A 26,009-nucleotide genomic window follows, 5' to 3' on the forward strand; every position below is an offset into this window, starting at 1 on the left:
CACTGTTCTTCTGTGCAAGAAATAAATATGCCAAACACACTGTAGGACAGTTGTGGGATGCGACAGATTGAATACAGCAACTCACATCCAATTTGTTTTCTTTTCTTAAAGCAGTGAGGCTGATGCAACAGATCAGAACGTTTAGCTTACAATGTTGATAAACTATTAAGGCTTTTTTCTATTGGGCTTTTTCCTTCACATTAGAAGCGTATCAATGTGCACACGGTGGTAGGCTATTAGTGCGAATGTTCCAAAATGCAATCGATTAGCAGGAAAACACTGTTCCCGAAAGTGAAGGCAAATGTGATTGTGCATTTAATAGTTTATTATAAAAAGGTGCATTTAATAGTTTATTATAAAAAGGTGCATTTAATAGTTTATTATAAAAAGGTGCATATTTATGGTGAAAATGATCTTCCCCAAATGTGAAACTCACACAGCTTATGTCTGCCAGTTAGGCTCTACACCGGTTATAAAACTCACACAGCTTATGTCTGCCAGTTAGGCTCTACACCGGTTATAAAACTCACACAGCTTATGTCTGCCAGTTAGGCTCTACACCAGTTATAAAGCAGTTTAATATTTATTATTATTATCTTTTATTTAACTAGGCAAGTCAGTTAAGAACAAATTCTTATTTTCAACGACGGCCTAGGAACAGTGGGTTAACTGGTCTAGGAACAGTGGGTTAACTGGTCTAGGAACAGTGGGTTAACTGCCTTGTTCAGGGACAGAATGATAGATTTTTACCTTGTCAGCTCAGGGGATTTGATCTTGCAACCTTTCAGGTTACTGGCCCAACGCTTTAACCACTAGGCTACCTACCACCCCTACACTCTAACCACTAGGCTACCTGCCACACCTACGCTCTAACCACTAGGCTACCTGCGCTCCCTGTCCTTTGTTTTAAGGGGTTATTTGGCCACTTTAGTTGTGATAAAAAACCTTATCAAAACATATAGGCCTATGGGCTGGGCTACATACGGCGTGATACTAACCTTATCAAAACATATAGGCCTATGGGCTGGGCTACATACGGCGTGATACTAACCTTATCAAAACATATAGGCCTATGGGCTGGGCTACATACGGTGTGATAAAAAACCTTATCAAAACATATAGGCCTATGGGCTGGGCTACATACGGTGTGATACTAACCTTATCAAAACATATAGGCCTATGGGCTGGGCTACATACGGTGTGATACTAACCTTATCAAAACATATAGGCCTATGGGCTGGGCTACATACGGTGTGATACTAACCTTATCAAAACATATAGGCCTATGGGCTGGGCTACATACGGTGTGATAAAAAACCTTATCAAAACATATAGGCCTATGGGCTGGGCTACATACGGTGTGATACTAACCTTATCAAAACATATAGGCCTATGGGCTGGGCTACATACGGTGTGATACTAACCTTATCAAAACATATAGGCCTATGGGCTGGGCTACATACGGTGTGATACTAACCTTATCAAAACATATAGGCCTATGGGCTGGGCTACATACGGTGTGATACTAACCTTATTAAAACATATAGGCCTATGGGCTGGGCTACATACGGTGTGATACTAACCTTATCAAAACATATAGGCCTATGGGCTGGGCTACATACGGTGTGATACTAACCTTATCAAAACATATAGGCCTATGGGCTGGGCTACATACGGTGTGATACTAACCTTATTAAAACATATAGGCCTATGGGCTGGGCTACAAACGGTGTGATACTAACCTTATCAAAACATATAGGCCTATGGGCTGGGCTACATACGGTGTGATACTAACCTTATCAAAACATATAGGCCTATGGGCTGGGCTACATACGGTGTGATACTAACCGTATCAAAACATATAGGCCTATGGGCTGGGCTACATACGGTGTGATACTAACCTTATCAAAACATATAGGCCTATGGGCTGGGCTACATACGGTGTGATACTAACCTTATCAAAACATATAGGCCTATGGGCTGGGCTACATACGGTGTGATACTAACCTTATCAAAACATATAGGCCTATGGGCTGGGCTACATACGGTGTGCGACCTACGATTTGAAGAAGTCGCAAAAAAATGCATGAGTTATTCCTCGCCTTACTGCACAAGCTGGGCGTCATTCACAAGCGATAATACATAATCCACAAGTGATAGGCTAATATTGTCACCCGTCAGACTATTCTTAATTTAATCTTGTCTTTACATATACTAAATAATATGTGTGTGAAATTAGTTTTGATTTAGAATGGACCATTATCATGCACCTGTATCGAAACAGGGGTATGGGGGGGAAAGAATGTCAACTATGCACTTAAATAGCAAAATGGAGGACGCTTTTCCCCGTGGTTCATCTTCATGCCAGCCAGGTAGGCTATACTCCTGTTGTAAAAGAGAAGCAATGTGCTTAATATTAGGAAAGTTTATAAATATAATAGGCCTAGCCTATAGAAAGCTGATGGGATCCTCCTCTTTTTAATAGAGGCCATCACTCTGTTTTCTCACGCAGTTACATAGCCTATAGAAATGTTGCGCAACATGAGCTCATGGGCTCTCATGAAGTGTTTTGATGAGATGTTTTAATACGTTTACATTGATGTCAAGAGTTATTTAAAGGGACGATACTGAGTACCAGGCAGTTAGTTTGGTAGGTTACTAATGACCATCGGTAGCATCAGAGACGCCTAATTACCGTGTCTAAACTGTCACGTGGAATTTGACTGTCTTCGTGACTAGTGACCTCTGGTCTGGTGGTAATACCGTCACCTTGACAACCCCTCCATGTTGGCAGATCTAGGGACAAGATGACTGAGGTTACCAAAGATAAAACGGCTGAATGTAGAACTATATACAGCTGACTTCCTGTATACAGCCGACTTCCTGTATACAGCCGACTTCCTGTATACACCCGACTTCCTATCATTGGACCATTGGAGAAGGGCCCAATCCCAAATTGACATCTAGACCTTATACACTTGTGGAGATGTAAGATAATCTAATTGGTTGTAAGCAATATGGTATTACTTCCACCTAGCCTATCAGAGAGCAACGTGGAGCTATTACCATATTGCTTACACCTGACAAAACCTCTCCGATCTCCACAAGTGCATATGGCATAGGGTCTAGGGGGCGTTTAGGATTGGGCCCATTGGGTCAATGTGTCTTGATTTCTGGTTTTAAAAGACTTGTCAGCAATCTTACCACCATGACTAGTTCATTCTAAATTCACAATGCATTGCTGTTGTATCCTGTATGTATAACTTGGAATATAATGATGTTTTGTAAATCTGTCTCAAACTGAAATTATTCTTGCTCGGCTCCCTGTTCAAGTTGAGTTCACATTTTAGCCGGGGAGTTTTTGTATTAAGAGTTGATGTTTAGATATTTTTGTTTTTGTAGTGGTTGTGAACACCCCTTCAAATGAGTGGATTTTGGCTATTTCAGCCACACCCGTTGCTGACAGGTGTATAAAATCGAGCACACAGCCATGCAATCTCCATAGACAAACATTGGCAGTAAAATGGCCTTACTGAAGAGCTCAGTGACTTTCAATGCGGCATCGTCATAGGATTCCACTTTTCCAACAAGTCAGTTCATCAAATATCTGCCCTGCTAGAGCTGCCCCGGTCAACTGTACGTGCTGTTATGGTGAAGTGGAAACATCTCGGAGCAACGACGTCTCAGCCGCGGAGTGGTAGGCCACACAAGCTCACAGAACGGGACCGGCGAGTGCTGAAACAACCAGTGCGTAAAAATCGTCTGTCTTTGGTTGCAAAACTCACTACCGAGTACCAAACTGCCTCTGGAAGCAACATCAGCACAATAACTTCATGAAATGGGTTTCAATGGCTGAGCAGCTGTACACATGCCTACGAAAAGTAATGGTCTGTGGCTGTTTTTCATGGTTCAGGCTTAGGCCCTTTAGTTCCAGTGAAGGGAAATCTTAACACGATAGCGTACAATGACATTCTAGATGATTCAACTTTGTGGCAACAGTTTGGGGAAGGCCCTTTCCTGTTTCAGAATGACAATCCTCCTGTGCACAAAGCGAGGTCCATTCAGAAATGGTTTGTCGAGATCGATGTGGAAGAACTTGCCTGCACAGAGCCCTGACCTCAATCAGCCAGGCCTAATCGCAAGCCAGGCCTAATTACAAGCATCATTGCCCGACCTCACTAATGTTTGTGCCTGAATGGAAGCAAGTCCCCGCAACGATGTTCCAAAGCCGTCCCAGAAGAGTGGAGGTTGTTATAGCAACGGGGGGGGGGGGGGGGGGGGGGTCGTTTTAGTCATGTAGTGTATGTTGTCCATTTCAAAGAATGTTTGGAATTTATTGCTGAACACCAACTAGAGTTAATAAAAATGGTGACCTCAATGTGTTGTTGGAGTAGATCTTTGAGTAAGGTTTATGCATAACAAAGGGTCCTAGTATAACCAAGGGTTCAAGCGTCACAGGCAAAGTGTATGTATGTAGTGTCACATCAACATTTTGTGAGGACAGAAATGTAAGAAAATCTTAGATTTGTAATTATTTGTTAATTGATCAATAATGACAAAGGTGAAACTCTAGCTTCAGTTAGATAACAATAGTCATATGTGTAATTTTAACATAAACACAAATTAATCCGGATAAGATTGCTAATCTACCATTATTTGACACCTATCTAAAAAATGTGAATCTTCATTTCAGTCTGTTTTACACGGCTTTTGCATTGGGTGACCGTTGATAGCGTGAAAAGACAAATTAAAATTGCTGTTCAAAATGGTGGGGGGGGACACCCATTATAACATGTTCAGTTATGCTCACGGCACGACTGATAAATCCACACTGTACATTCGAGCTAGAAAGCGCGTAATCGTGATTCGTGCATAGTACGGCTTTTATTTTGTCGTAGCCATATTTTGATTGACGTCGTGTCAAAAACGTCACTACGCCGGAAGTGTTGGAAAGATTAAAATCCTCTTGAGTGACAGCGGCGGTTTGGTACATTGTATTTTTTGTCTTTCTGTAGGGATGGAGGTGACACGAACAAGTAATTCACCTCTTTATGCACCCTTATAGATAATATACACAAAGATTATAGTCATATGCTATTAGATACACAAACTTAGCTGTGGTTTCTCACCGCACAATCATGATTCCGTTCATTTCCGCGAGGTTGTGAATGCTAACCCGCTAACTAGCATTAATAGCTAGCTTGCGTGGTGAGTAAACCACCAACGCATGTTGGCTGATTGTTGTTTTTGTATTACAGATTTCAAAGACAGTTTAAGCACTGTGTACAGCGCAATAGAGGAAGCAGACTTTCTCGCAATCGATGGGGAATTTTCAGGTAAGTCATTGTTAGCTATCTATTTAACTGGCAAACATTTATAGTTCCATCTTAACTAGCTCGTTGGCCAACCCGTTTCCGTGGCTGCTACAAGCCACACACACGCAGTCGGTTTTGAACTCTTGACATCTTCATCATTATCTAGTTAATACAGTAGAAAATACACTCTATTCGGTTTCAGGTATTAGCGATGGGCCCAACGTCAGCGCACTGACTAACGGGTTGGACACGCCAGAGGAGCGCTACATGAAGCTAAAAAAGGTAACAGTCAAGAGAGACATGCGTTTAGAGTAGGGGGGCAATGCGGTTTCCTGCATTATGCTGCATTTACTTGACACTACAACGTTTTATGGCAGCCATGTTGGTTCCCCGTTAGTTTAACATGGAGAATATTTAACAATGTAACGGAATGTCTAGAATGAGAACGATATTCAAAACTCTAACATAAACACTAAATGTATGGCCCTGGTTAAAACTGTCGGTGTCGGTCAGGCACTGAGTGAGTCGCTACAGTTGAAGTCAGAAGTTTACATACACCTTAGCAAAATATTTAAACTCCGTTTTTTCACAATTCCTGACATTTAATCTTAGTAAGAAGTCCTTGTCTTAGGTCAGTTAGGATCACCACTTTATTTTAAGAATGTGAAATGTCAGAATAATAGTGCAGAGAATGATTCATCACATTCCCAGTGGGTCAGAAGTTTACATACACTCAATTAGTATTTTGTAGCATTGCCTTTAAATTGTTTAACTTGGGTCAAACGTTTTGGGTGGCCTTCCACAAGCTTCCCACAGTAAGTTGGGTGAATTTCTTCCTGACAGAGCTGGTGTAACTAAGTCAGGTTTGTAGGCCTCCTTGCTCGCACATGCTTTTTCAGTTCTGCCCACAAATATTCTATGGGATTGAGATCAGGGCTTTGTGATGGCCACTCCAATACCTTGACTTTGTTGTCCTTAAGCCATTTTGCCATAACTTTGGAAGTATGCTTGGGGTCATTGTCCATTTGGAAGACCATTTGCAACCAAGCTTTAACTTCCTGACTGAGGTCTTGTGATGTTGCTAAAATCTATCCACATTATTTTCCTTTATGATGCCATCTATTTTGTGAAGTGCACCAGTCCCTCCTGCAGCAAAGCAACCCCACAACATGATGCTGCCACTCCCTTGCTTCACGGTTGAGATGGTGTTCTTCGGCTTGCAAGCCTCCCCCATTTTCCTCCAAACATAGTTGGTCATTATGGCCAAACAGTTCTATTTTTTTTTTCATCAGACCAGAGGACATTAATTCAAAAACTACAATCTTTGTCCCCATGTGCAGTTGCAAACTGTAGTCTGGCTTTTATAGCGGTTTTGTGGCAGTGGCTTTTTTCTTGCTGTGCGTCCTTCAGGTTATGTCGATAAAGGACTCGTTTTACTGTGGTTATAGATACTTTTGTACCTGGTCCTTTGCTGTTTTCTGGGATAGATTTTTACTTTTTGGCACCAAAGTACATTAATTTCTAGGAGGCGGAACGCATCTCCTTCCTGAGCGGTATGATGACTGCGTGGTCCCATGGTGTTTATACTTGCGTACTATTGTTTGTACAGATGAACGTGGTACCTTCAGGCGTTTGGAAATTGCTACCAAGGATGAACCAGACTTGTGGAGGTTTACCATTGTTTTTCTGAGGTCTTGGCTGATTTCTTTTGATTTTCCCATAATGTCAAGCAAAGAGGCACTGAGTTTGAAGGTAGGCCTTGAAATACATCCACAGGTACACCTCCAATTGACTCAAATGATGTCAATTAGCCTATCAGAAGCTTCTAAAGCCATGACATTTTCTGGAATTTTCCAAGCTGTTTAAAGGCACAGGTAACTTAGTGTATGTAAACTTCTGACCCACTGGAATTGTGATAGTGATTTATAAGTCAAATAATCTGTCTGTAAACAATTGTTGGAAAAATTACTTGTGTCATGCACCAAGTAGATGTCCTAACCGATTTGCCAAAACTATAGTTTATCAAGAAATGTGTGGAGTGGTTGAAAAACAAGTTTTAATGACTCCAACCTAAGTGTATGTAAACTCCCCACTGTATCTAACTAACAATATAGCGAGGTAGCTTGCATTACTTTTTATATCATGGCTGAATTTGATAATGGTTTTCTGGTGTTTTTGATTCCTGGAGTCTGTATGTCTGGGCCACAACAAGGCCATGTGCTATCGGTCCTGCTTTAAATGTACACATTTGAGACTCTCTCCACTCCTGGCTCTCCACCCCCCCCCCCCCCCCCCCCCCTCTCTCTCTCTCTATCCAGCATTCCATGGACTTCTTGCTGTTTCAGTTTGGACTGTGTACGTTCACATATGACCAGGCAGAGTCCAAGTGAGTGGGATTTCTCTCTCCGATTTAACATTTAACAAGCAGTCGGTTTTGAACTGAGTTACATCTGAGTAACATGAAGCTTCTCAGAGTAGGAGTGCTGATTTAGGATCAGTTTTTAGCCTTTCTGATTGTTCTGAATGAGACTCCATGTGGACCTGATCCTATATCGGCCCTCTTACTTAGATAAGCTTGACGCATAGGATCCCTGACCTGACTCCAGATCAGTTAGTGATTTATCCAACTTTTCTCTGCTGTGTTACACTGTCATAACAAACGGGTTTTGTCTGAAATACTGATCTGGGACCAGCTGATATAGGTTGATATAGTGTTAAATAGAAGTCTAAGTCAGCTATATTGAATGATGTGATTTCTATGCAGGCTATAGGAATGTTTAACCTACCTGACCTGCTGTTCTTTCTCTCCTGGTGTTTTTGTCCCCACAGGTACGTCATTAAGACTTTTAATTTTTATATATTCCCAAAGCCGTTCAACAGAACCTCCCCAGACACCAAGTTCATCTGCCAGGTTAGAAAACCGTTGGTCTGTCTTGTTTTATCCGGGTGGTACAAGCATTTCTTATTGGTGCTTCGACAACCTGCATCGCTTGCTGTTTGGCGGGTTTTTAAGGCTGGGTTTCTGTACAGCACTTTGAGATATCAGCTGATGTAAGAAGGGCTTTATAAATACATGGGGAGTGACGACCTAAACCTGTCCAATCAAATCACGTTTCAGCCCGTTATGTAAATACACGTGATTTGATTGGACAGGTTTAGGTCGTCACTCCCCGTTTCAGCCCGTTATGTAAATACATGTGATTTGATTGGACAGGTTTAGGTCGTCACTCCCCGTTTCAGCTCGTTTGCTTCCTTTCCATCCCTGGAGAATAGGACCCATGTTGCCCCTGGTGGTGCTTTGGTAAATATGTCTGTGTTTTGTTATTTCAGAGTTCCAGCATTGACTTCCTGGCCAGTCAGGGTTTTGACTTCAACAAAGTGTTCCGTCACGGTAGGTGGCATTCTGTCTGGTTGCCGTAGAAATCCCAACTAGGACAATAAATCGATTGATAGATTGAAGCTACTCTAGCTAACCGCCTTCCCTGTTCTGGATGCTCTAGGAATTCCAACTAGGACAATAAATCGGTTGATGGATTGAAGCTACTCTAGCTAACCCCCTTCCCTGTTCTGGATGCTCTAGGAATCCCAACTAGGACAATAAATCGGTTGATGGATTGAAGCTACTCTAGCTAACCCCCTTCCCTGTTCTGGATGCTCTAGGAATCCCAACTAGGACAATAAATCGATTGATGGATTGAAGCTACTCTAGCTAACCCCCTTCCCTGTTCTGGATGCTCTTGGAATTCCAACTAGGACAATAAATCGATTGATGGATTGAAGCTACTCTAGCTAACCCCTCTGTTCTGGATGCTCTAGGAATTCCAACTAGGTCAATAAAGATGACTAAGTGATTGATTTAAAATAACCAACACTCCGCCATCTAACCCCGCCTCCTTTTCTGGTTGCCCTTAGGGATCCCGTACCTGAACCAGGAAGAGGAAGTGCAGCTGCGGGAGCAGTATGAGGAGAGGCGGAGTCAGAGTAACGGATCAGGAAACCCCTCCTACATCTCCCCCAACTCAAACAAAGGCCCCGGCAGCATCCCAGAGGAGCACAGGGAGTACATCGGGCGGGTGGTGTAAGTTTAAACCGGACTCCCATTTCTAGTTACAACTTTAGACTGTAGTTCCATGTGGTGAGAGAGATGACAGCCTGGTCCCAAATCTGCCCCTTTCCCTGGCCACCTGCTGACACCAGATCCTCCAGCCGCCCCCTTCCCTCCCTAGCCACCCTCTGACACTAGTTCCTCCAGCCGCTCCTTTCCCTCCCCAGCCACCTGCTGACACCAGATCCTCCTTCATATAAGGCATGGTTTAAACTCCTCCAAACGGGTGTTACAGCCTCAGCGCGGAACCTGTCCTACGGTCCACGGTGAAGTCACATGGTACTGATTTATGTCTAGCGGAGCAGAAATCCATGGTAACAGTCCAGACATGACCATTCAGCTCCAGCCCAGAATGCTTACTTGTCGTCATTTTGTTAAGTCTTCCTCCTGCCTCTTGTCCCTTGCAGAGAGAAGGTGGAATCTCTGTTCACTACCTCAGAGAAGACTGTGGACCTGGAGCCCTGCACTGGGTAAAGAAACGTGTGTGTGTGTGTGTGTGAGAGAGAGAGAGAAATGTGCATTTATACAACACTTTTATATCTGTCTCAAAGGGCTTTACCCCCCCAGCAATATTTACCAGTGTTTTGTTGTTTAAAAACCTCCCTTCCCCCTGTTCTGTTCTCTGCTCCACTCCAGGTTTCAGAGGAAGCTGATCTACCAGACTCTCAACTCCAAGTAAGTAGTTCTGTCCTTCAAGAGCAGCAATGTTCTAGAACTCTGCAGAGATGATTCAGTGTTCCATCCCAAGAACACAGGGAGATGAATGAAATCCACATCCCAAGAACACAGGGAGATGAATGAAATCCACATCCCAAGAACACAGGGAGATGAATGAAATCCACATCCCAAGAACACAGGGAGGTGAATGAAATCCACATCCCAAGAACACAGGGAGATGAATGAAATCCACATCCCCAAGAACACAGGGAGATGAATGAAATCCACATCCCAAGAACACAGGGAGATGAATGAAATCCACATCCCCAAGAACACAGGGAGATGAATGAAATCCACATCCCAAGAACACAGGGAGATGAATGAAATCCACATCCCCAAGAACACAGGGAGATGAATGAAATCCACATCCCCAAGAACACAGGGAGATGAATGAAATCCACATCCCAAGAACACAGGGAGATGAATGAAATCCACATCCCAAGAACACAGGGAGATGAATGAAATCCACATCCCAAGAACACAGGGAGATGAATGAAATCCACATCCCAAGAACACAGGGAGATGAATGAAATCCACATCCCAAGAACACAGGGAGATGAATGAAATCCACATCCCCAAGAACACAGGGAGATGAATGAAATCCACATCCCAAGAACACAGGGAGATGAATGAAATCCACATCCCCAAGAACACAGGGAGATGAATGAAATCCACATCCCAAGAACACAGGGAGGTGAATGAAATCCACATCCCAAGAACACAGGGAGATGAATGAAATCCACATCCCCAAGAACACAGGGAGATGAATGAAATCCACATCCCAAGAACACAGGGAGATGAATGAAATCCACATCCCCAAGAACACAGGGAGATGAATGAAATCCACATCCCAAGAACACAGGGAGGTGAATGAAATCCACATCCCAAGAACACAGGGAGATGAATGAAATCCACATCCCAAGAACACAGGGAGATGAATGAAATCCACATCCCAAGAACACAGGGAGATGAATGAAATCCACATCCCAAGAACACAGGGAGATGAATGAAATCCACATCCCAAGAACACAGGGAGGTGAATGAAATCCACATCCCAAGAACACAGGGAGATGAATGAAATCCACATCCCAAGAACACAGGGAGATGAATGAAATCCACATCCCAAGAACACAGGGAGATGAATGAAATCCACATTCACAAGAACACAGGGAGATGAATGAAATCCACATCCCAAGAACACAGGGAGATTAATGAAATCCACATTTTGAATTGTTACCATTCTGCTATTTCTAAAACAGATGAATTAGGGTTTATTACTGTAGTTTTAACGCTGCTTAGTGACAGTTAATGTTTATAATAAAAGGTTTATATAGTTCTAGTACTGAGTGTGTATATTGTACAGAGATGACACGTCTTTATAGAAGGATAATGTTGATCTACTCTCTTATAGGTTCCCAAAGGGTCTTCATGTGGAGACCTTGGAGACAGAGAAGGTCAGTCTGCCAGCTAGATCAGTGGTTCTCAAACCTCTCCTCGGGGAGGACCCCCAGCCAGTCCATGTATTTGATCTATTCCAGAGCCCTTACGGGTCTCGTGATCACGGCCGGTTGTGATACCGGGGGTCGAACCAGGGTCTGTAGTGACGCCTCTAGCACTTTCGATGCAGTGCCTTAAACCACTGATTCAACTAATCATTAAGACCTTTATACTAGGAATAAGGCTCCCGAATGGCGCAGCGATTTAAAGCACTACATTGAAGTGCTAGAGACGTCACTACAGACCCTGGTTCGATCCTGGGCTGTATCACAACAGGCTGTGATCAAGAGTCCCGTAGGGCAGCGCACAATTGGCCCAGCATCAACCGGGTTAGGGGAGGGGTAGGCCGTCATTGTAAAATAATAATTAGTTCTTAACTGACCCCCCCCCCCCCCCCTTGCCGGTGTTCTAGTCTGACTGTGGGACTGTCTCCAGTCAGTAGGTGTGAGTGATGCTGTGGGATTGTCTCCAGTCATTAGGTGTGAGTGATGCTGTGGGACTGTCTCCAGTCAGTAGGTGTGAGTGATGCTGTGGGATTGTCTCCAGTCAGTAGGTGTGAGTGATGCTGTGGGATTGTCTCCAGTCAGTAGGTGTGAGTGATACTGTGGGATTGTCTCCAGTCAGTAGGTGTGAGTGATGCTGTGGGATTTGTCTCCAGTCAGTAGGTGTGAGTGATGCTGTGGGACTGTCTCCGGTCAGTAGGTGTGAGTGATGCTGTGGGATTGTCTCCGGTCAGTAGGTGTGAGTGATGCTGTGGGATTGTCTCCAGTCAGTAGGTGTGAGTGATGCTGTGGGATTGTCTCCAGTCAGTAGGTGTGAGTGATGCTGTGGGATTGTCTCCGGTCAGTAGGTGTGTGTGATGCTGTGGGATTGTCTCCGGTCAGTAGGTGTGAGTGATGCTGTGGGATTGTCTCCGGTCAGTAGGTGTGAGTGATGCTGTGGGATTGTCTCCAGTCAGTAGGTGTGAGTGATGCTGTGGGGTTGTCTCCAGTCAGTAGGTGTGTGTGATGCTGTGGGATTGTCTCCGGTCAGTAGGTGTGTGTGATGCTGTGGGATTTGTCTCCGGTCAGTAGGTGTGTGTTAATGTACATTAATAGACGGGTGTATTATGTGATGCTGTGGGGTTGTCTCCAGTCAGTAGGTGTGTGTTGATGTACATTAATAGACAGGTGTATTATGTGATGCTGTGGGATTGTCTCCAGTCAGTAGGTGTGAGTGATGCTGTGGGGCTGTCTCCAGTCAGTAGGTGTGTGTGATGCTGTGGGGTTGTCTCCAGTCAGTAGGTGTGAGTGATGCTGTGGGGTTGTCTCCAGTCAGTAGGTGTGAGTGATGCTGTGGGATTTGTCTCCAGTCAGTAGGTGTGTGTGATGCTGTGGGGTTGTCTCCAGTCAGTAGGTGTGAGTGATGCTGTGGGGTTGTCTCCAGTCAGTAGGTGTGTGTGATGCTGTGGGATTTGTCTCCGGTCAGTAGGTGTGTGTTAATGTACATTAATAGACGGGTGTATTATGTGATGCTGTGGGGTTGTCTCCAGTCAGTAGGTGTGTTGATGTACATTAATAGACGGGTGTATTATGTGATGCTGTGGGATTGTCTCCAGTCAGTAGGTGTGAGTGATGCTGTGGGGTTGTCTCCAGTCAGTAGGTGTGTGTGATGCTGTGGGATTGTCTCCAGTCAGTAGGTGTGTGTTGATGTACATTAATAGACGGGTGTATTATGTGATGCTGTGGGGTTGTCTCCGGTCAGTAGGTGTGTGTGATGCTGTGGGATTTGTCTCCAGTCAGTAGGTGTGTGTGATGCTGTGGGATTTGTCTCCAGTCAGTAGGTGTGTGTGATGCTGTGGGATTGTCTCCAGTCAGTAGGTGTGTGTGATGCTGTGGGATTGTCTCCAGTCAGTAGGTGTGTGTTGATGTACATTAATAGACGGGTGTATTATGTGATGCTGTGGGGTTGTCTCCAGTCAGTAGGTGTGTGTGATGCTGTGGGATTGTCTCCAGTCAGTAGGTGTGTGTTGATGTACATTAATAGACGGGTGTATTATGTGATGATATAATGGGGTTTCAGAAAGAGCGCTACATCCAGATCAGCAAGGTGGACGACGAGGAGCGGAAGAGGAGGGAGCGGCAGAAACAGGAGAGAGAACAGGTGACGTTCCTTCTACCGTTTTTTCTATATAAAAAAAGCAAACCCAACATTCCAGAACATTCCTCCCTGTGGTGTTCTAGGTGGAAGCAGTCTAAACACTGTAACTCCAGAATGACACGACCAGTTGAATATTCTCCCTAAAGAAACACGATCAGGAGGCAACGTTTTGAATCCGGGAGATTTACTTGTCCAATAAGAGACATTCCTTTGTAGTTTCTTTGCGATGTTTTGCTGTGTTTCCTACTGAACATGACCCTCGTCAATCCTTCCAGGAGGAGCTGAATGACGCTGTGGGATTCTCCAGGGTCATACACGCCATCTCCAAATCTGTGAGTTACCCTGACAACATGGTATCAAATGGTTTCGTTTTAATCTGTATCTTTTGTTACGTTGCGATGTACCAGTATATGCCAACTGCCTTTGCAATCCACCACTGAAACTATAAGGAATATTGTATTTGAGGGAGTTCTCCTTGATCTCTCTTTGGGCGCTATACCTTTTAGGATGGGACTCATCTCTTTCCCCCCTCTCTCCAACCCAGGGAAAGTTGGTGGTTGGCCACAACATGCTGCTGGACGTCATGCACACCATCCATCAGTTCTACTGCGTACTGCCAGAGGTACAAAACACGCACCATTTTATATATGAACACAGTGGTTTATTTTTATATATATTTTTTTTTAATTTCACCTTTATTTAACCAGGTAGGCCAGTTGAGAACAAGTTCTCATTTACAACTGTGATCTGGCCAAGATAAAGCATAGCAGTGCGACACAAACAACAGTTACACATGGGATAAACAAGCATATAGTCAATGACACAATAGGAAAAGAAGTCTATATACAGTGTATGCAAATGAGGTAAGATAATGGAGTTAAGGCAATAAATAAGCCGTAGTGGTGAAATAATTCAGATTTAGCAATTAAACACTGGAGTGACAGATGTGCAGAAGATGAATGTGCAAGTAGAGATACTGGGGTGCAAAGGAGCAAAAAAATAAAAACAATATGGGGATGAGGTAGTTGGATGGGCTATTTACAGATGGGCTATTTACAGATGGGCTATTTACAGATGGGCTATTTACAGATGGGCTATGTACAGGTGCAGTCATCTGTGAGCTGCTCTGACAGCTGATGCTTTAAGTTAAGATACTGGGGGGCACAAAATGGTGACGAAACGGATGGCACTGTGATAGACTGAATCCAATTTGTTGAGTAGAGTGTTGGAGACTATTTTGTAAGTGACATCGCCGAAGTCGAGGATCGGTAGGATAGTCAGTTTTACGAGGGTATGTTTGGCAGCATGAGTGAAGGATGCTTTGTTGCGTAATAGGAAGCAGATTCTAGATTTCATTTTGTGAGTCTAGAAGGAGAGTTAACGGTTTAACCAGACACCTAGATATTTGTAGATGTTAGAACAGTCCAGAGTAGTGATGCTGGATGGGCGGGCAGATGCTGGTAGCGATCGGTTGAAGAGCATGCATTTAGGTTTACTTGTATTAAGAGCAGTTGGAGGCCACTGAAGCAGAGTTGTATGGCATTGAAGCTCGTCTGGAGGTTTGTTAAGTGTCCAAAGAAGAGCCAGAAGTATACAGAATGGTATTGTCTGCGTAGAGGTGGATCAGAGAATCACCAGCAGCAAGAACTACATCGATGTATACAGAGAAGAGAGTCGGCCCGAGAATTGAACCCTGTGGCACCCCCATAGACTGCCAGAGGACCGGACAACAGGCCCTCTGATTTGACACACTGAACTCTTTCTGAGAAGTAGTTGGTGAACCAGACGAGGCAGTCATTAGAGAAACCAAGGCTGTTGAGTCTGCCGATAAGAATGTGGTGATGGACCGAGTCGAAAGCCTTGGCCAGGTCGATGAATACGGCTGCACAGTATTGTCTCTTATCGATGGAGGTTATGATATCGTTTAGGACCTTGAGCGTGTTTGAGGTGCATCCATGACCAGCTCGGAATCCAGAATGCATAGCGGAGAAGGTACGGTGGGATTCAAAATGGTCGGTAATCTGTTTGTTAACTTGGCTTTCGAAGACCTTAGAAAGGCAGGGTAGGATAGATATAGGTATGTAGCAGTTTGGGTCTAGAGTGTCTCCCCCTTTAAAGAGGGGGATGACCGTGGCAGCTTTCCAGTCTTTGGGGATCTCAGACAATACGAAAGATGTTGAACAGGCTAGTAATAGGGGTTGCAACAATTTTGGCTGATCATTTTAGAAAGAGGGTCCAGATTGTGTAGTCCTGCTGATTTTGTAGGGGTCCAGATTTTGCAGCTCTTTCAGAACATCAGCTATCTGGTTTTGGGTGAAGGAGACATGGGGGAGGCTTGGGAAAATTGCTGTGGGGGGTGGAGGGCTGTTGACCAGGGTAGGAGTGGCCAGGTGGAAAGCATGGCTAGCTGTAGAAAAATGCTTATTGAAATCCTCAATTATCGCAGATTTATCGGTGGTGACAATGTTTCCTAGCCTCAGTGAGGTGGGCAGCTGGGAGGTGGTGCTCTTATTCTCCATGGACTTTAGTGTCCCATAACTTTTTGGAGTTTGTGTTGCAGGATGCAAATTTCTGTTAGGAAAGTGAAGGCTTGCTTTTTCAAACTGCCTGTGTATATTGGTTCCTAACTTCCCTGAGAAGTTGCATATCGCAGGGTCTATTCAATGCTAATGCAGTACGCCACAGGATGTTTTTGTGCTGGTCAAGGGCAGTCCGGTCTGGAGTGAACCAGGGGCTATATCTGTTCCTGGTTCTACATTTTTTTTTAACGGGGCATGCTTATTTAAGATTGTGAGGAAAGCACTTTTAAAGAATAACCAGTTGTATTCTACTGACGGAATGAGGTCGGAAACACAGTGGCTTAGAAGAACCCTGTTTATTTTCTATTTGACAGTCTTTTCTTTCTTCCCCACAGGACCTGAATGACTTTAAAGAAGTCACTCAGTGTGTCTTCCCCAGGTAAATACATTCTTCTGTGTCAGGGTTTCAGTGGGTCTTCCCCAGGTAAATACATTCTGCTGTGTCAGGGTTTCGGAGGGTCTTCCCCAGGTAAATACATTCTGCTGTGTCAGGGTTTCGGAGGGTCTTCCCCAGGTAAATACATTCTGCTGCGTCAGGGTTTCGGAGGGTCTTCCCCAGGTAAATACATTCTGCTGTGTCAGGGTTTCGGAGGGTCTTCCCCAGGTAAATACATTCTGCTGTGTCAGGGTTTCAGTGTGTCTTCCCCAGGTAAATACATTCTGCTGTGTCAGGGTTTCAGTGGGTCTTCCCCAGGTAAATACATTCTGCTGTGTCAGGGTTTCAGTGTGTCTTCCCCAGGTAAATACATTCTGCTGTGTCAGGGTTTCAGTGGGTCTTCCCCAGGTAAATACATTCTGCTGTGTCAGGGTTTCAGTGGGTCTTCCCCAGGTAAATACATTCTGCTGGGTCAGGGTTTTGGTGGGTCTTCCCAGGGTAAAGACATACTGTTGCGTCAGGGTTTCGGAGGGTCTCCCCCGGGTAAAGACATACTGTTGCGTCAGGGTTTTGGTGGGTCTTCCCCGGGTAAATACATTCTGCTGCGACTGGGTTTCGGTGGGTCTTCCCCGGGTAAAGACATACTGCTACTATATCTCTATGGGCCGTTCTGGCTCCGACAAGGCTTACCACTACTTTGACCTAACCTCTCTGGGAGTCAATCTATTTATCTGGGGCGCTGTTAATCTAGAATCCTCTCCAGTAGCCCAGAGGTTGGAGTGGGGGACCAGCAGCTGGAAGAGCCGGCGACACATGGGACTGAACTGGCAGCTGGAAGTCTGCTGCTCTGATCCCTTGTACCATCTCCTGCCGTTGTGCAAGGCCCTTAACCCACCAGGTTTTTCACCCAGGAGCTCTGCTCTGCGTCTGACCTGGCGCCCCTCCCCCTCAATGCGGCGCCCCTCCCCCTCAATGCGGCGCCCCTCCCCCTCAATGCGGCCCCCCTCCCCCTCAACGCGCTGCCCCTCCCCCTCAATGCGTGTGTATATCTGGTGCTGTTGGACAGATGTTCCCCTCTAACCAACGGATCAAGTATCTTCTCTATTGTTTCCTCAGGCTGTTGGACACCAAGCTCATGGCCACTACGCAACCTTTCAAGGTAATACTATTTCCACTATTTAGATGTCAGGTTAAAGGATGTCATAGCCTCCCGGGTGGTGCAGTGGTTCAGGGCTGTGCCACCAGAGACTCTGGGTTCGCGCCCAGGCTCTGTCGCAACCGGCCGCGAACGGGAGGTCCTTGGGGCGACGCACAATTGGCCTAGCGTCGTCCGGGTTAGGGAGGTTTGGCCGGTAGGGATATCCTTGTCTCATCGTGCACCAGCGACTCCTGTGGCGGGCCGGGTGCAGTGCACGCTAACCAAGGTCGCCAGGTACACAGTGTTTCCTCCGGCACATTGGTGCGGCTGGCTTCCGGGTTGGATGCGCGCTGTGTTAAGAAGCAGTGCGGCTTGGTTGGGTTGGGTATCGGAGGATGCATGACTTTCGATCTTCGTCTCTCCCGAGCCCGTACAGGAGTTGTAGCGATGAGACAAGATAGTAGCTACTAAAGACAATTGGATACCACGAAATTGGGGAGGAAAAAGGGGGTAAAATTCAACAAAAAAAGGATGTCATGAAACCCCCTGTGGAAGTCTGAATAATATTTATTGTGCCTTTTTGTTATTTGAACCTTTCTAGGAGTTGATCAACATCACGTCTCTAGCAGAGCTGCAGAAACAGCTGAAAGAGAGCCCCTTCAAATCTCCTAAAGTTGGTAAGAGAACATGACGACGACTACGCCACGTTTAAGGAACAGGAAGTTATTTCAGAAGCTAATCTATCAAAATAACTACATCACATGAACTAAATCGTATAGCTTTGAACATAATAGAAATGGTGGTACGTTTTGTGTACAAAATTCTAACTTACTCAACCTCATATTGTCTATAGTCGAGGACATCAATCTACAGCAGTGGTTCTCAACCAGGGGTACTAGGAGCCCCTGGCGGTACTAGACCTATCCACATGGGGTGCTTGAGAAGACTCCTAATACCATAGGCTTACTGTTAAAATGCAAGAGGGAGTACTTCGGGTGGACTCCGGACAGAGGAAATTATACTTGGTATTTTAACCGAGGTTGAACCATTTGATCTATAGGACCTGTGTAGATACTGTGATGCAGTGGTATTCAAAGTCGGGGAAGTGACTGCAGTGGGGACACTTTTTTAGGAGTACATATTATTGTATGGGACCGTATACTAACAAACATCTACGTTTTTATAGTCATTAGATTTTGGTGTCGCAAGCAGTAGCAGTGTGTGGACAAAATCAATGGGGAAAGCAGAGCCAGATAATAATGAAACATAAAACCAACCCGTGTTAGCATTTCCCAAACTCAACCCTCGGGACCCCGATGGGTGCACCGTTTGGGGGGTGCACGGTTTGAGGGGTGCACGGTTTGCTTCATGGTTTTGGCTTATGTTTCTCACCCCTACCATAGACTTACACAGTAATTATGACAACTTCCAGAGGACGTCCTCCAACCAATCAGAGCTCATGTGTGAACTGAACTGACATGTTGTCCATCCAATCAAAGGATCAGAGAACGTCAGAATCTAGTAGTGAAAGTAGAAGCTACACTAGCACTGCGGGGAATCGTTGACTCAAAGAGAGAAATGCAATAGTTGAACATTTATGAACAAAGTAATTTCTTCCAAAATAAAGAAGCTAGAGATGAACTATTTTCAGTTTTACTCACGTAGCTAGCGAATGCAGTTACAGTGCCTTGCGAAAGTATTCGGCCCCCTTGAACTTTGCGACCTTTTGCCACATTTCAGGCTTCAAACATAAAGATATAAAACTGTATTTTTTTGTGAAGAATCAACAACAAGTGGGACACAATCATGAAGTGGAACGACATTTATTGGATATTTCAAACTTTTTTAACAAATCAAAAACTGAAAAATTGGGCGTGCAAAATTATTCAGCCCCCTTAAGTTAATACTTTGTAGCGCCACCTTTTGCTGCGATTACAGCTGTAAGTCGCTTGGGGTATGTCTCTATCAGTTTTGCACATCGAGAGACTGAAATTTTTTCCCATTCCTCCTTGCAAAACAGCTCGAGCTCAGTGAGGTTGGATGGAGAGCATTTGTGAACAGCAGTTTTCAGTTCTTTCCACAGATTCTCGATTGGATTCAGGTCTGGACTTTGACTTGGCCATTCTAACACCTGGATATTTTTTTTTTTGAACCATTCCATTGTAGATTTTGCTTTATGTTTTGGATCATTGTCTTGTTGGAAGACAAATCTCCGTCCCAGTCTCAGGTCTTTTGCAGACTCCATCAGGTTTTCTTCCAGAATGGTCCTGTATTTGGCTCCATCCATCTTCCCATCAATTTTAACCATCTTCCCTGTCCCTGCTGAAGAAAAGCAGGCCCAAACCATGATGCTGCCACCACCATGTTTGACAGTGGGGATGGTGTGTTCAGCTGTGTTGCGTTTACGCCAAACATAACGTTTTGCATTGTTGCCAAAAAGTTCCATTTTGGTTTCATCTCACCAGAGCACCTTCTTCCACATGTTTGGTGTGTCTCCCAGGTGGCTTGTGGCAAACTTTAAACGACACTTTTTATGGATATCTTTAAGAAATGGCTTTCTTCTTGCCACTCTTCCATAAAAGGCCAGATTTGTGCAATATACGACTGACTGATTGTTGTCCTATGGACAGAGTCTCCCACCTCAGCTGTAGATCTCTGCAGTTCATCCAGAGTGATCATGGGCCTCTTGGCTGCATCTCTGATCAGTCTTCTCCTTGTATGAGCTGAAAGTTTAGAGGGACGGCCAGGTCTTAGTAGATTTGCAGTGGTCTGACACTCCTTCCATTTCAATATTATCACTTGCACAGTGCTCCTTGGGATGTTTAAAGCTTGGGAAATCTTTTTGTATCCAAATCCGGCTTTAAACTTCTTCACAACAGTATCTCAGACCTGCCTGGTGTGTTCCTTGTTCTTCATGATGCTCTCTGCCCTTTTGACGGACCTCTGAGACTATCACAGTGCAGGTGCATTTATACGGAGACTTGATTACACACAGGTGGATTGTATTTATCATCATTAGTCATTTAGGTCAACATTGGATCATTCAGAGATCCTCACTGAACTTCTGGAGAGAGTTTGCTGCACTGAAAGTAAAGGGGCTGAATAATTTTGCACTCCCAATTTTTCAGTTTTTGATTTGTTAAAAAAGTTTGAAATATCCAATAAATGTCGTTCCACTTCATGATTGTTTCCCACTTGTTGTTGATTCTTCACAAAAAAATACAGTTTTATATCTTTATGTTTGAAGCCTGAAATGTGGCAAAAGGTCGCAAAGTTCAAGGGGGCCGAATACTTTCGCAAGGCACTGTACCTTGTTTAAGCCTACTGAAACACGCTGCTCAAATAGAGGGATGATATGCTAGCTAGCTGGCTAGGACTTTCCAACACAACACTGGAACTATTCCAAGTCAAGGTTAACTTTTGGTTTTACTAATTTATTTGCCACTTGGGCCCGCCAATGTAAATGCTAAACTGCTTACTGGCTGTACACTGTATCGTTACTGCATGATTGTAGCAGGTTTACTAACGCGCTTGTTCTATTGGCTGTGTTGACTATGACGTTACTTTAGCTAATATGGTGACGACGACGAAGTCCTTGTGTAGCGGTTATATGGTATGGCTTGGAAGTTTTTGTTGTTGTCGCCTGGTCACACACCCAAGGCGGTATTGAATGTATCACGGTCACCTCAAATGTTTATCTCGACCTGTGTTGCACCTGCGTTGTAAACTTTCATTCATAGGCTAGGTTGTAGCAACATCATGATGGGTACAGGGACAATTTTGAGTATCATGTCGTAGCCTAGACCTATCGCTGTTACATTGAACAGGGTGAATGGAATATGAATGACCGCTAATATGGTGTAATAGAAATAAGGCCAAGCTCATGGGGGGGGGGGGGGGGGAACCTGACTCGTGATAATTGCTTTGTTTGCTCTATAACCTGTTAGTTCATATGCCTCGCCACCGTGCTATATAGGCCGAGACAAGACGGTGGCAGAACTGATTCAAACACACCTTTTTGTTTCATCACAAAACCGGACAGCAACATCTGTCTGATGTCCACAAATAATGTTGTATGTAACAAACAGTTGCTTGACCATGCTGTCGGTCATGTAAGTTAATGTTTCCGACATTTTTGAACTGCTAAACAACTATCGATGTCGAACCATGGAGCGTTACCGCAAGTCGAAAATAAATCATGAGCTTTCCATCTTGTCCAGCTGTGTATGTAACATTTCACGTAAACCCTGTTTCCTGTCTGCATCGAAGTAGTGGTCCTTGTACCTAGCATCGAGCATGGTGGCAACACAGTAAAGAGGCTCAGAGAGAATGCCACCGAATCGCTTGTTCACAGCCTCGAGTACTTTTCCAAGTTAACCCCGCAGTCTGTGTGGGCAGTTTTGTTGAGCAGACGCTCCAATGCCATGACAGAGGGCATCACGTCTGCTGCAGACGCTCCAATGCCATGACAGAGGGCATCACGTCTGCTGCAGACAGTTGATGAGCTTATTTCTCCAGTCAGTTGTTTGCATGGCGCTAGGAGGGTGTTCATGTTTCAAACATCTTCTCAAATGACATTAAAATGGCAGCAGCGGTATGAGAACCAGCACATTCTTGAGCAATACGGCTTTCCTCAGTAGGAAATCCTCATCGACCCACTGTGCTGTCATGCTCATGGGGCTGACATCGCTGGTCCAAATGTCGGTCGTGACGCCCATAGCAAGTAGCATAATGAATCCCATTAGCTTGGCTTTAATGGATTTCGCCTTTGCGTTGTCTCGCTGAAATGTAATTACTCAAATGACTGCTCGACTTGAACTTGTTTAGTTGTTGGAAGTGTGCATTTACTGTTCTGCTTTCTCTGTCGAATGTAGTGTCTGATTACAGTAGAATAGGACAGGTCTCGTCCATGGCTAATGTAGTGTCTGATTACAGTAGAATAGGACAGGTCTCGTCCATGGCTAATGTAGTGTCTGATTACAGTAGAATAGGACAGGTCTCGTCCATGGCTAATGTAGTGTCTGATTACAGTAGAATAGGACAGGTCTCCATCCATGGCTAATGTAGTGTCTGATTACAGTAGAATAGGACAGGTCTCGTCCATGGCTAATGTAGTGTCTGATTACAGTAGAATAGGACAGGTCTCGTCCATGGCTAATGTAGTGTCTGATTACAGTAGAACAGGACAGGTCTCATCCATGGCTAATGTAGTGTCTGATTACAGTAGAATAGGACAGGTCTCGTCCATGGCTAATGTAGTGTCTGATTACAGTAGAATAGGACAGGTCTCATCCATGGCTAATGTAGTGTCTGATTACAGTAGAATAGGACAGGTCTCATCCATGGCTAATGTAGTGTCTGATTACAGTAGAATAGGACAGGTCTCGTCCATGGCTAATGTAGTGTCTGATTACAGTAGAATAGGACAGGTCTCATCCATGGCTAATGTAGTGTCTGATTACAGTAGAACAGGACAGGTCGCATCCATGGCTAATGTAGTGTCTGATTACAGTAGAATAGGACAGGTCTCGTCCATGGCTAATGTAGTGTCTGATTACAGTAGAATAGGACAGGTCTCGTCCATGGCTAATGTAGTGTCTGATTACAGTAGAATAGGACAGGTCTCGTCCATGGCTAATGTAGTGTCTGATTACAGTAGAATAGGACAGGTCTCGTCCATGGCTAATGTAGTGTCTGATTACAGTAGAATAGGACAGGTCTCATCCATGGGTAATGTAGTGTCTGATTACAGTAGAATAGGACAGGTCTCCATCCATGGCTAATGTAGTGTCTGATTACAGTAGAATAGGACAGGTCTCATCCATGGCTAATGTAGTGTCTGATCACAGTAGAATAGGACAGGTCTCATCCATGGCTAATGTAGTGTCTGATTTGTCCCTGCTTCTGTCCTCCGTGGCCCAGTGACGGCAGAGGGGTTCCCCAGCTACGATACAGCCCAGGAACAGCTCCACGAGGCGGGCTACGATGCCTTCATCACTGGTCTCTGCTTCATCTCCATGGCCAACTACCTAGGTACTGCCTTTTACACTGTGTACTGCTATAGGTACTGCCTTTTACACTGTGTACTGCTATAGGTACTGCCTTCTACACTGTGTACTGCTATAGGTACTGCCTTTTACACTGTGTACTGCTATAGGTACTGCCTTTTACACTGTGTACTGCTATGGGTACTGCCTTTTACACTGTGTACTGCTATGGGTACTGCCTTTTACACTGTGTACTGCTATGGGTACTGCCTTTTACACTGTGTACTTTTATAGGTACTGCCTTCTACACTGTATACTGCTATAGGTACTGCCTTTTAATCAAATCAAATCAAATTAATTTATATAGCCCTTCGTACATCAGCTGATATCTCAAAGTGCTGTACAGAAACCCAGCCTAAAAACCCCCAAACAGCAAGCAATGCAAGTGTAGAAGCACGGTGGCTAGGAAAAACTTCCTAGAAAGGCCAAAACCTAGGAAGAAACCTAAAGAGGAACCAGGCTATGTGGGGTGGCTAGTCCTCTTCTGGCTGTGCCGGGTGGAGATTATAACAGAACATGGCCAAGATGTTCAAATGTTCATAAATGACCAGCATGGTCGAATAATTCTTTACACTGTGTACTGCCTAGGTACTGACTTTTACGCTGTGTACTGCCTAGGTACTGCCTTTTACGCTGTGTACTGCCTAGGTACTGCCTTTTACGCTGTGTACTGCTATGGGTACTGCCTTCTACACTGTATACTGCCTAGGTACTGCCTTTTACACTGTGTACTGCCTAGGTACTGCCTTTTACACTGTGTACTGCCTTTTACACTATACCGCTATGGGTACTGCCTTTTACACTGTGTACTGCCTAGGTACTGCCTTTTACACTGGGTACTGCCTTTTACACTGGGTACTGCCTTTTACACTGGGTACTGCCTTTTACACTGGGTACTGCCTTTTACACTGGGTACTGCCTTTTACACTGGGTACTGCCTTTTACACTGGGTACTGCTATTGTCTCTGCTCTCTACTACTACTACTATTCCTACTGTGGCCCTAACCCTACGCCTGTGGCCCTAACCCTACGCCTGTGGCCCTAACCCTACGCCTGTGGCCCTAACCCTACGCCTGTGGCCCTAACCCTACGCCTGTGGCCCTAACCCTACGCCTGTGGCCCTAACCCTACGCCTGTGGCCCTAACCCTACGCCTGTGGCCCTAACCCTACGCCTGTGGCCCTAACCCTACGCCTGTGGCCCTAACCCTACGCCTGTGGCCCTAACCCTACGCCTGTGGCCCTAACCCTACGCCTGTGGCCCTAACCCTACGCCTGTGGCCCTAACCCTACGCCTGTGGCCCTAACCCTACGCCTGTGGCCCTAACCTTACGCCTGTGGCCCTAACCCTACGCCTGTGGCCCTAACCCTACAGCGCTGGCCAAAAGTCTGCTCTCCTTCGTTCTCTCCTCCTGTGGTCAAAGATGTCAATTGATGTCAGATGTCAGCCACCTTTTTCATTGAGGATAGTCAAGTGTATCCTACCCTAAGTCCTTCATGGAGGAGTTGATCTGCCACCACAGCTTTTTGAGTCAGGTGTTGTCGGAGGAGACACGCATGTACTCACTTAAAAACAACATGCTACTTATTATTTTTATCTATAAAAAGTCTTGCGCAACTTAATTTGTTTTCATCACATTATACATTTCTTTTGAGAGCCACCCCTTGTAAACGTCATTCGCCTCGTGTGGTGCTACTGGAGGACTCCTTTCCATCCACATTCCCTCATCGCTGCCTCTCCTCGATTTTGACCTCTGACCTTTTTTCAAAAGGAGGCGTGAGAGGAGGCGGGAGTTGAGGGAAAAGGCCGTCTCCGTGGTAACACTCCCGCCCACCGTTAGTGAAAACGGACTGGGGGGAGCAGTTCCATGGACAGCTTTGAATCTCTCTGATGCCGTGTGGACTACAGCAGTAGCTGCTGTGATGTGCGTCTGGTCATCGTGGCTGTTTCTCAATCTATTAAATACTTTCTCTTTCCTTCTCAGGTACTTTCCTGACTCCCCCCAGAGCCCACATCCCATCCCAATCGAAACTCATCCAACCCTTCGTCAACAAGTAAGATCTTGGTTCTCTCCCCTTCAGTTTATTTTACCTCTCC

General features: G+C 44.9%; 1 protein-coding gene across 2 annotated transcripts in view; it reads left to right on the forward strand.

The window, feature by feature from the left end:
• Positions 1 to 4,733: 4,733 nt before the first annotated feature.
• Positions 4,734 to 26,009, forward strand: part of parn (poly(A)-specific ribonuclease (deadenylation nuclease)) — a 31,811-nt gene continuing 10,535 nt past the window's right edge. Inside the window, exons 1-18 of one of the 2 annotated variants that reach the window (XM_090195072.1) lie at positions 4,734 to 5,036; positions 5,259 to 5,336; positions 5,518 to 5,597; positions 7,634 to 7,701; positions 8,145 to 8,226; positions 8,646 to 8,706; positions 9,228 to 9,393; positions 9,828 to 9,890; positions 10,057 to 10,095; positions 11,549 to 11,591; positions 13,696 to 13,776; positions 14,049 to 14,105; positions 14,318 to 14,395; positions 16,688 to 16,731; positions 17,845 to 17,887; positions 18,468 to 18,543; positions 23,789 to 23,899; positions 25,897 to 25,966. In XM_090195072.1, coding sequence (XP_090051198.1) covers positions 5,018 to 5,036; positions 5,259 to 5,336; positions 5,518 to 5,597; positions 7,634 to 7,701; positions 8,145 to 8,226; positions 8,646 to 8,706; positions 9,228 to 9,393; positions 9,828 to 9,890; positions 10,057 to 10,095; positions 11,549 to 11,591; positions 13,696 to 13,776; positions 14,049 to 14,105; positions 14,318 to 14,395; positions 16,688 to 16,731; positions 17,845 to 17,887; positions 18,468 to 18,543; positions 23,789 to 23,899; positions 25,897 to 25,966 — 1,259 coding nt within the window. In that variant the 5' untranslated portion in view covers positions 4,734 to 5,017. The remainder of the gene's footprint in view (positions 5,037 to 5,258; positions 5,337 to 5,517; positions 5,598 to 7,633; positions 7,702 to 8,144; positions 8,227 to 8,645; positions 8,707 to 9,227; positions 9,394 to 9,827; positions 9,891 to 10,056; positions 10,096 to 11,548; positions 11,592 to 13,695; positions 13,777 to 14,048; positions 14,106 to 14,317; positions 14,396 to 16,687; positions 16,732 to 17,844; positions 17,888 to 18,467; positions 18,544 to 23,788; positions 23,900 to 25,896; positions 25,967 to 26,009) is intronic. The other variant, XM_090195073.1, reaches the window with a different exon arrangement.

The sequence above is a fragment of the Oncorhynchus mykiss genome, chromosome 13 (genome assembly GCF_057628025.1).
Source record: "Oncorhynchus mykiss isolate SJ-2025 chromosome 13, ASM5762802v1, whole genome shotgun sequence".
NCBI classification, from domain to species: domain Eukaryota; kingdom Metazoa; phylum Chordata; class Actinopteri; order Salmoniformes; family Salmonidae; genus Oncorhynchus; species Oncorhynchus mykiss.